This window comes from Carcharodon carcharias, chromosome 15 (assembly GCF_017639515.1).
Source record: "Carcharodon carcharias isolate sCarCar2 chromosome 15, sCarCar2.pri, whole genome shotgun sequence".
Taxonomy (NCBI): Eukaryota; Metazoa; Chordata; class Chondrichthyes; order Lamniformes; family Lamnidae; genus Carcharodon; species Carcharodon carcharias.
This window is the reverse complement of record NC_054481.1, coordinates 108,883,788-108,894,701: the sequence shown is the minus strand read 5'-3', so window position 1 is coordinate 108,894,701 and position 10,914 is coordinate 108,883,788. Positions and strand designations below refer to the sequence as shown.

General features: G+C 46.3%; 1 protein-coding gene across 2 annotated transcripts in view; it reads left to right on the top strand.

The window, feature by feature from the left end:
* Positions 1-2,134: 2,134 nt before the first annotated feature.
* The window catches only part of aldh4a1 (aldehyde dehydrogenase 4 family, member A1), a 32,987-nt gene continuing 24,207 nt past the window's right edge, over positions 2,135-10,914 (top strand). Inside the window, exons 1-5 of one of the 2 annotated variants that reach the window (XM_041206793.1) lie at positions 2,135-2,291; positions 4,703-4,796; positions 7,322-7,414; positions 8,778-8,825; positions 9,270-9,425. In XM_041206793.1, the coding sequence (XP_041062727.1) occupies positions 2,251-2,291; positions 4,703-4,796; positions 7,322-7,414; positions 8,778-8,825; positions 9,270-9,425 (432 nt within the window). In that variant the 5' untranslated portion in view covers positions 2,135-2,250. Of the gene's footprint in view, positions 2,292-2,694; positions 2,848-4,702; positions 4,797-7,321; positions 7,415-8,777; positions 8,826-9,269; positions 9,426-10,914 lie in introns of those variants that run through there. The other variant, XM_041206792.1, reaches the window with a different exon arrangement.

The following is a 10,914-nucleotide window of genomic DNA, read 5'->3' as shown; positions in this document are numbered from 1 at the left end:
ATTCTTGATTGCATGCGTAAATGTCAAATGGACTTTTAATGTGTCACTGTTTTCATTAAATGCCCAAATTAACCCCTTGTTGCCCAGCCCTGTACTGCTGACTGCAGCTTACCTTTTTGAAATTTATACTTCCAATCAGGAGGCCAAAACATGTCCGTGGGTTTGAAATTATGTTCCATAAATTTCCCAATTGGAGGGCATTTCGATCCCACAGTCCCAGTCCAGAGACTTCAGCGCATAATCCAGGCTGACACTCTCAGTATTGAATGAAGGCCTGCCACAGCAGCATCTTTTAAATTAGACTTTTTTTGTCCTCTCAGGTGCGTGTAAAAGATCCCATGGGACTATTTCAAACAGATCACCCCAGTGTTCTAGCCAACATCAACATCTGGATTATGGAATCTTGCTGTGCAGAATTGGTTATCATGTCTCCTACATTACAAGGATTTACTTTGGAGGCATCATAGTACAACAACGTATATTTATATAACACCAGGTTCAGCCTGAGATAATGGCCAGAGAGAGATGGATTTTATGGCCGGAACCAATAACAATGACTTCAGACTTCCCGATATCTAGTTGGGTGTCGGACAAGCTCCATGACAGATCAGAGTCAGTGGAGGTGTTGAGAGAGGTAGGTGTCAAAAGAGGTGGGTAGTCTTATGTGACCTGAAGTTGTGTTTGTGCATGTTACCAAAGGGCTGCAGGTAGATGAGGAATAGGAGGCAGGGTGGAGGGGTGGAGGTAGGGGGGTGAAGGGTTACAAACATCAGGATAGATCTTTGGGGGATATGAGAGGTAATGATGCAGGATGGTCAAGAGAAGCCATTGGAGGTGATCGCATGTCCACACCAGATAGATGAGAATGGAACCAGGTGAGTGCAATCTCATCCAACTGGACAATTGAGAGAGACATTGGAGGAGAATGATGTGGCCAACAGTGTCAAAGATTGCAGATAGTTTAAGGATGAAGAGAGATGGTTTACCATGGTGACAGTTACATAGGATGCCATTTGTTACTTCGAGATGGACCATGTCAGTAGTATAAGGTGGATAAAAACAAAAAAACTGCGGATGCTGGAAATCCAAAACAAAAACAGAATTACCTGGAAAAACTCAGCAGGTCTGGCAGCATCGGCGGAGAAGAAAAGAGTTGACGTTTCGAGTCCTCATGACCCTTCGACAGAACTTGAGTTCGAGTCCAGGAAAGAGCTGAAATATAAGCTGGTTTAAGGTGTGTGTGTGGGGGGCAGAGAGATAGAGAGACAGAGAGGTGGAGGGGGTTGCACCTCTCTGTCTCTCTATCTCTCCGCCCCCCACACACACACCTTAAACCAGCTTATATTTCAGCTCTTTCCTGGACTCGAACTCAAGTTCTGTCGAAGGGTCATGAGGACTCGAAACGTCAACTCTTCTTCTCCGCCGATGCTGCCAGACCTGCTGAGTTTTTCCAGGTAATTCTAGTATAAGGTGGATACTTGATTAGCAAGATCAAGCATGGAGTTCGTGAGAAGATGGGCATGCATTTGGGAAGTAACCACACATTCGAGAGTTTGAGAAGAAAGAGTGATTGAAATGGGTTGGTAGTTGGCAAGGACAGATAGACCTGGATAGTGGGCCTGGTGATCTGGGTCTGGGCAATTGTACAGTTGCTCTGGTTTGCGGCTTCCCAGTTTAACACATGACACTCCATAATTGATCTGGACCATCGCTGGAGCCCAGTTCAAAGTTCTCAGTATCAGCTATGGCTCAATTGGTAGCATTCTGAGCCACAAGACCAAGTACCACTCCAGAGACTTAGCACAAAAAACTTTGGCTGACCCTCAATGTCATACCGACTGACTGGCACAGGTGTTATCTCTTGGATGAAATCAAGGTCCCATCGGCTTCTCTGGTGGGCATAAAATATCCCATGGCACTATCTTGGAGGAGAACAGAGGAGTTCTCTTCTGTGAAATGTTAAAACTTTGTTTTTCCTCTCTCAACAACAAGCTGATTCACATTTTTTCTGCTCTCTATTTCAGAATCTGCAGTATTTTGCTTTCGGATTAAGGGGCCACGAATTTGATTGGTGGCGCCAAGGCTGGCAGCGTTTCCTGCGAGGGCGGTGGCAGTTTAAGCACGGCAAAAAAAAACATCAGCCCAACGACTCCGCCAACCGCGCGCGACCGCCGCGAGGAGCCGAGGCAGCGGGCAGGCCGCACCCCTTTTCTGTCCCGAGCCTGAGGAGGCGAGGTCGGAGCGGGCGCCATGCTGAGTCTCCGGCGGCTTCTGCTGAAGGGCCATTCCGGGTGAGGGGGGTAGTGAGGGAGAGGCCCTGAGGTACCGTCCGGGACCAGGACACGGAGAGACACCGGGAGGAGCAGCAGTTTATGGCGGGCCGTGGGGGTGTCGAGGGCAGGGGGACGGCGATTGGACGGCGGGAGGGAGTAAACGGCGGGCCTGGAAAGCAAATGCGCGCATCCGAGAAAATGCGGCGAGTTGCTCAAAAGTCCATTGACTTCGCGGGTCTGTTAAATCCCGCCCGGGACGGGGGGAGGGGAATCCGCTCTTTATTGAGATCCATAAACCTTACAACTCGGCTCAGGTAGCACCTTACACTGAGCAAACATTGAACTACCCCTCACCCCCACCCCCCCCCCCCCCCCCCCCCCCAGCTGTTCCTTGATCTCAAGGTCACAGAAGCAGCAGCAAAATATAAAAGGACACTCAGCCGAAGAAGGCGATAGTGGGAGGAATGATGAAAAGTTTGGTCAGGAGAGTGAAGGAATCCAGCTGCAATCAGCGGCTGAAGGCAGTGATGGGACAGGAGGCCAGAGTCTTGAGAGGAGCGGCCACGAGTTTTAAGTATGATTTGAATGTTAAAATTTGAGATATCGAGGGAACTAATGTAGACCCAGCGACACTGGGTGAGTCGGACAAGATAGGGACAGTTTTGAATGAGCTGGTTTATGAAGAATAGGCCATCGAGCAGAGCATTGTAATAATTGTAATAGTCCAGGCTGGCAGCTCATCCTGCTGCTGAAACCCTCATCATGCCTCCATAGACTTGCCTATTTCAATGCATTGTTGGCGAGCCTCCCACGTTTTACCCTCCATAAACTTGAGGTCATCCAAACCTCTGCTACGTATGACCTAACTTGTACAAAGTCCAGTTCACTCATGTGCTTGCTGACCTATAAGGGCTCCTAGTTAAGCAACATCTCAATTTTAAAATTCTGATCCTTGTTTTCAAATCCCTGCTAGGCCTCTTTCCCCCAACCCACGCCTCCCCTCCTTCCCTATCTCTGTGATCTCCTCCAGCCCATAACCCTCTGAGATAACCCTCTGCATTCATCTAATTCTGGTCTCTTGTGCATCCATTATTTTAATCAGTTCACCATCGGTGGCTATGCCTTCAGTTGCCAAGGCCCCAAAGCTCTGTCTGGAATTCCCTCTCTACATGTTGCCCGCTCTCTTTTAAGGCACCCCTTAAAGCATATCTCCTATGCAAGCTTTTAACCATCTGTCCTAATATTGCCTTATGTGGCTCAGTGTCACATTACGCTTTATAAGGTTCTTACGAGTACCTTGAGATGTTATGTTACTTAAAGGCACTACATTAATACATTTTTGTTGGAGATGACAAAGGCATAGATGAGCCTTTCAAGGTGGTTGAAGCAGCAAAAAAGCCAAGTGATATTACGGAGATTGAAGTAATCAGTCTTTGTGATAGAGAGGATATGGGGTCAGAATCTCAGCTCAGCAGCAAGCAGCCTGATCCAACTTGAGACTATTGGTGGGTTTTTTCCGCACCCACCTGCCACCGCGATCTTCTGGTCCAGTCGCAAGTCAATGTACATCTGGCTGGGGGCCCCCGATGGGAGGCCCTCTACAGAGGTGTCCTCCCCCTTTTTATCGGGGACCTGGTTTGGAGGGTGTTGCATGCAGCAGTCCCCTATAACCGTAGGATGCATAGGTTCACGGACTCCCAGGACACCTGCCCTTTTTGTGGTCTTGTGGAGTCCGTGGACCATGCTTATATAGGGTGTGGTAGGCTGCACTCCCTTTTTAGTTATTTAAAGAACCTCTTATTAATGTTTTGTTTGCACTTCAGCCCCATGCTCCTGATCTATGGATACCCGGTGCGGAAGGGGGTCGGGAAGGAGGAGGACCTCCTCGTGAACCTGCTCCTGGGCCTGGCCAAGTTGGCCATTAACAGGTCCAGGCGCGGGCAATCGACGGGGGAGTCCCGCCCGATTGTCCCTCTTCCATGGCTACGTTCGCGGCCGGGTGTCCTTGGAGAGGGAGCACGCGGTGTCTGCTGGCACTCTCGAGGCCTTCCGTGCCAGGTGGGCACCGCGGGGACTGGGGTGTTTTGTTGACCCCTTTAATCACATTTTAATTTAAAGTTTGTAAGTTTCCTTTAAACTTTGTTCTTGGTTTTACAGCTGACCTGAATTAGGGGCTGTGCCTGATTATTCCCAATTTTGTTAATTTAGTTTAATTGTTTTAACTCGAAAAGAGTTACATCTGGCTGGGGCGCCGCCTCGCCCACGGCAGGTCCCGCTCACGACGGGGCTAGAAAATCACAGCCAATATCTAGGAGAGGGGATTGAATGGGTAGGGTGGGGGGGTTATGTGTGGGTCAAAGGTGATGGCTTCTGTCATATTTAAATGTTAACATTTAGCCTATTTTATTGTCTGTAATTATTTGTTGCAGGTTCCGGTTACAACACACAGCTCCAGTAGCTGTGAAGAATGAACCAATACTCGATTTCAAACGAGGAAGCTCAGAACGACAAGCTCTGGAGAAGGTCTGGTCATAAGTTTTACTTGAAAAAAATCTTGCATAACTTTAGCAAAACGTGTATGAATAAAATTCAGACAAGTAGTACGAAACAGCATCAACATTACAGCTAACCAGATGAACAAAGGTATGGCTTTCATAACAAATGCATCTTCGTACATTGACATGTTTCGATGCGGAACCATGGACCTTGTATTCAGCCTCTGCATCAATGTCATCAGTCCAGTAAGGTTTATTACAACCTTGTCAGCAATGGACATTTATACATCATTACACTGGATTTTTAAAAAAATACTTCTGGGAATGTAGGCATTGCTCCAAAGACCGCGAATGTTACCCCTCCCTAGTTTTTGCCAAGAAGGGTGGTGGTGGTGGGCAGCCTTCTTGAACTGCTGCAGTCCATGTGATAATGTGCAGCCATCGCCACTAGTTTCTTTCTTACCGTTGATCATTGAGTGAGTGGCCACTTCAGAGAGCATTTATAAGGTGGAACTAAGGGGATAGCCAGTGCAGGCCTGATGGATCAATTAGCTGACTTCTTGCTGTAAAATATTATTAATCCAAGCACTGCTTGTGGGAATGAACTCATTTGGACAATTCTGCTCCTCTGATTATTAGAAGCTGAGCAAATTAAGCAATTTTTAAATTTATTTAAAAATCAATAAATTGTAAAGTTTAAAACTTGTACTAAATATCAATTCGTAAAGCAAATAGAATTTAGCAGCTATGATCTGATATGGTAGTGGACTATCAACTTGTAGGGTGGAACTGTGGGAACACCAATAGTTGCTTGTTTCTTGTTCTGATGCTAGCCCACAAGCAAAATTCATTTTCACAACCTGCCATTCCAAGTTGGTAGTCCAGTACGCTACACTACCATATCAGATTATATCCGTTAAATTCTGTTTTCTTTATAATTCCTCTTTGCAAGCCCTCTGGGGCAGAGAATTCCAAAGATTCATCTCAGAATGAAGAAATTCCTCCTCATCTCAGTCTTAAATGGCCTGCCCCTTTTTCTGAGACTGTGTCCCCTGGTTCTAGACTCCCCCACCCCACCTCGCCAAGCCAGGAGAAACATCCTTCCTACATCTACTCTGTCGAGCCCTGTAAGTTTTTTTTAATGTTTGGATGAGACCACCTCTCATTCTTCTAAACTCCAGAGAATAAAGGCCCAGTCTATTTAATCTTCCCTCATAGGACAATCCTTTCACCCCAGGAATTGGTTTGGTGAACCTTTGTTGTACTCCCTCTATTTCGAGTATATCTTCCCTTGGGTAGGGAGACCAAAGCTGCATTCAATACATTCACTGGAGATGGTTACAAGGAACAAAGGCTCTTCGAGGATGTCACACAACTGTCCTCCAAGGAGTTGCTATCTGAAGTTATAGGTTCTCGACTAGCAACTCTTCCAAGGACGGTTGTTGACAATCAAGCTCACCTTCTTGATTTGATTGTCAAAACATGTCCATAGATATCCCACTGAGAGATCTACATTACTTCTTAAGACTGAGGGAACAATGATATAGCAGAAAGTAGGTAAAATCTCTGTGGACTCCATTGCTAATTTATTATAAGAGAAGAGGCCCTAATTCCTCCTGGTTTCTAGCAGTGGAAGTAGAAGTATTTGGTGGTATTCATTTATATGAGGATAACCTCCTATTTTATATTTATTACTCTTGGTTGAGTGTGCTTTTCCTGGAACTCCTAATCACTGATAACCAGTGAAAGGAGGTGGTACAAAGTAAGGCAACAAGCCTATCTCCTGGCCATGTGAAAAGAAAATAATAATATCAGTATACATTGTCAAGTCAGCTAACCCAATACAAATAATTATGCTGGAAACTTATGACTAACTTTTTCCAGCTCAACAACAACATAATTTTGCCCCCATCCTCCTGTACCATCTTAGGTGTACAACAGAGCTGTCAATACCACTTCCAGCTTTGAAATGTTACCTGGCTCTATCTTGGAGCTTCTACTGTTGAAACTCTTGTAGGTGCCTTTGTTTCCTCCGAAGCCAAATACTCTTGATGCTCTTCTTGCTGGCCTTTCCATCTGCACTGTCCATGAATTCCAACTTGTTTAAGATAACGAAGCATGTATCCTGTTCTGCACTAAGTACTGTTCATCCATCACTCTGTTCTTGCTGATTAACCTTGTGTCCACAGACCACAAGCAGGAGTTAGGCAAGGTAACCGAGGTTGTGGTTAAGGAGATGGTTTGAAGAGGTTTTGGAAGATAGGGGAGGGTATAACAAGTTGTAAGCCTTCGGGAAGAGAATTCCAGAGAGCAGGACCATGATGATTGCTGTTCCTACCATTGCTGGTGAAGTGTTGTGCAGGAGGAAATGTAGGAGTCAGATGATGAGTTGAATTGGCCAAAGGCAGCTGAACTGGAATGCGGGTCTGGACTAGATTGTAGGTTTGCGGAGGTGCTTTTTGTGTGTGAAGTGCAACAGTATCAAATTTGGAAATGTGATGTATAGTTTCTGTACTCTGTCCTTTGAATTTGAAGAGATTGTCTTTTTGTCAGGCCCTGAATGACCTGAAAGGACAGACACTTGAGGTCCCCTGTGTGGTTGGTGGAGAACCTGTCTGGACCAACGAAATACGATACCAGCTATGTGTAAGTATCACCAGTAGTGACTTTGTGTTCAATCTGAATTAAACATTTATTCAGATGAACCTTGTTAAGTCTATAGTAGAACACTCTTCACTTTACAGCAACTCGCATTAAGACCATTTCTGTTGTAGTCTATAAATTTGAACTCTTTGATCTTTGAATGCTAATCAATTAAGTGAGAAATCTCAAAATATTTATTTATTAAAATATGAAAATATATTTTATTTTTCTACATACTCTTTCTTTGCCAAACACTCAGGAACAGGTTGAGAGGATACCTGGATCACCTTGACCATCCTAACGGTTTCTCAGTATCTCTGTGTGGGAAATCTAAGGTGCATTTAAGTGGAACTTAGTATGCCCCCTGCAAATTTACTCTTTCACCTGTTCTCCATGTCTCTACTTTGTATTAACTGCCAGACAAGGACTAGTAACTCACTGACTAAGAAATGTGAGAGTGATTGTCATCTTCTGGCATTTGATTCCAATCCTTGGAGAAGTGCAGGAATATACAGGATACCTCCACCAGTCACATGAGGGGACATGTTTTATAACATGTTTAACATCTTTATTTTTTATTTCAAAAACTGCCTCAGGGAGATTTTCACGTACTCACCTGCGAGCATGTGTGAAGTTCACGCTGCCCCCCACACACACACAGGCAGTGCTGAGTGTTGCTGCTCGCATTTCACGCTGGGCAGGCCTTAATTGGCCCGCCAGCATGAAATCACGGTGAGGCCATGATCGTGGGCAGCTTCCCGCCCAACAAGGGCAAAATTCTGCTCATGGAAACTGGACCCCAGGGTAAAGCTTCAGAGGAACCCTGAGGAGATTTGGCACCCAGACATGCAGTGAGAGGCCCACTGGCATGTGGACACATCCCGGTATTCATGAACCAAACTCCCAGCTACTGTACAGGCGACTAGCTGCACTACCTTGTGGATACCTCAGAAGAGTTGAAGGTCAAGGATGTAAACTCTGACAAAAAAATCTGGAGTGGAATCTAAAGGTGGGCCTTCTGTGGTAATGATTTATGGTCAAATGTTGTTTTCAATGTGCTGATAGGGCAGATGAAATCTGGTGGGTATAGGCTCATGGAGCATAAATACTGGGATTCACCAGTTGGGCTGAATGGGTTGTTTTTGTGGTGTAATCTCTACCCAATACACTGGGTTCTTACCTGGGATCAAATTCCACATTTCTTTCAATCTTTCTTAAACTAAAATGGGGTTTGATAATTGAGTTTTACTGGACTTGCTCAGTGTCGGAATGTTGCAGGAACAAATCGATTTATTTTGTACTTTTACATAACTACAGAGCAGAGTCTCAATATGAATTAAGATTGCCCTTGTTTTCTTTATTTTAGCCATTTAATCATTCACACAAAGTGGCCAAATTCTGCTATGCTGATAAGGTAAGCTGACAAGAGCAGAGACTAACTGAACAGTATGAAGGACACACTGATGGGACTGCTGTTTTCCAATCCAAAGTTTAGTTGATTTAAGAAGTTACTGTATTAAAATATTTTATCTCAGTGAGTAGTACCCTCACCTCTTGAGTCAGTAAGTTGTGGGTTCAAGCCCCACTCTAGAGACTTGAGTCCATTATCCAGACTGACACTCCCACTGCAGTGGTGAGGGAGCAGTGCCTAGTCGAAGGCCTTCCCCTAAGGGGAAATTACTTTGCATGTCAATAAAATAATCTTTCTGAATTGAGGATGCAGGAATTGTTTTCTTGTTCAATTGATTGCCTTTTAGTGTAAAATAAGTTCACATGTAAGCGAAATTAGCCATTTGTATTTCACCTGATTATTTGCCCTCTGAAATAGAAACTGATTCTCCTTTTCTTGTTTGTACAGGATTTGATCAATAAAGCGATTAATGTAGCACTATCTGCCCATAGAGAATGGGATCTCAAACCTGTTGAGGATCGAGCACAAATATTCTTTAAAGCTGCTGACTTGATTAGTGGGTCGAGACGTGCAGAGCTTTTGGCCAGAACCATGATTGGACAGGTATGTAGATTCGACCCCCATCAGTAAGGAAATAAAGAACGTACATTTATCTAGCGTCTTTCACAATCCCAAGATGTTCCAAAGTGTTTTACAGCAAGTGAAGTACTTTCTGAAGTGTAGTGTAAGAAATATATATATATATTTTGTGTGTCTTTTTGTACTGTTCAATGGTTTGAAGCTGGCTTCATATTGGTAACAGTTATGATTTTATTTAAGCGTAAAAGTGAGACTTAATTTACAGCTGTATCCACACTCTCTGCCTTTCATTTCTGGCAACCACTGCTTACACCCAAAACACCGTTATCCAATTAAAGAAATATTGTGCTCACAGTGTTCATGTTTCTATCTTCTGACTCCCTGACATCACTTATTTTCACAGGGCTGTTATCAGGTAGAGCAGTGGCAGCACAAAGAGGCATGATTTCACAGGAGACATATAGTGTCCTCGATAGCTAATGTGACCTGTTAGGCACCCATTATACCTGTCTTTATTTGCCATACTGTCCTTCCTTTCTTTACACACCATTACAATGAGGTTATGGCTGACCTTGGTTCCTATACGCTGCTCTATCTCATGTTCTTGCTGGCAGATAATGTCCAACTTGCACTAAAGTTCCCACAGCTTGTAATCTTACTGTGTCAGTTCACACACTCTCGCTCAGTCTCTTGCTCGCGCTCGCTTTCTCTCCCGCTTGCGCTCTCTCTCTCTCTCTCTCTCCCGCTCGCCCTCTCTCTCCCGCTCGCCCACTCTCTCTCCCGCTCGCCCACTCTCTCTCCCGCTCGCCCTCTCTCTCTCCCGCTCGCCCTCTCTCTCTCCCGCTCGCCCTCTCTCTCTCCCGCTCGCCCTCTCTCTCTCCCGCTCGCCCTCTCTCTCTCCCGCTCGCCCTCTCTCTCTCCCGCTCGCCCTCTCTCTCTCCCGCTCGCCCTCTCTCTCTCCCGCTCGCCCTCTCTCTCTCCCGCTCGCCCTCTCTCTCCCGCTCGCCCTCTCTCTCTCCCGCTCACGCTCTCTCTCTCTCTCTCCCGCTCGCTCTCTCTCTCTCTCTCTCCTGCTCGCTCTCTCTCCTGCTCGCTCGCTCTCCCGCTCGCTCGCTCTCCCGCTCGCTCTCTCTCCCGCTCGCTCTCTCTCCCGCTCGCTCTCTCTCCCGCTCGCTCTCTCTCCCGCTCGCTCTCTCTCCCGCTCGCTCGCTCTCCCGCTCGCTCGCTCTCTCTCTCCCGCTCGCTCGCTCTCTCTCTCCCGCTCGCTCGCTCTCTCTCTCCCGCTCGCTCGCTCTCTCTCTCCCGCTCGCTCGCTCTCTCTCTCCCGCTCGCTCGCTCTCTCTCTCCCGCTCGCGCTCTCTCTCTCTCCCGCTCGCTCTCTCTCTCTCCCGCTCGCTCTCTCTCTCTCCCGCTCGCTCTCTCTCTCTCCCGCTCGCTCTCTCTCTCTCCCGCTCGCTCTCTCTCTCTCCCGCTCGCTCTCTCTCTCTCCCGCTCGCTCTCTCTCTCTCCCGCT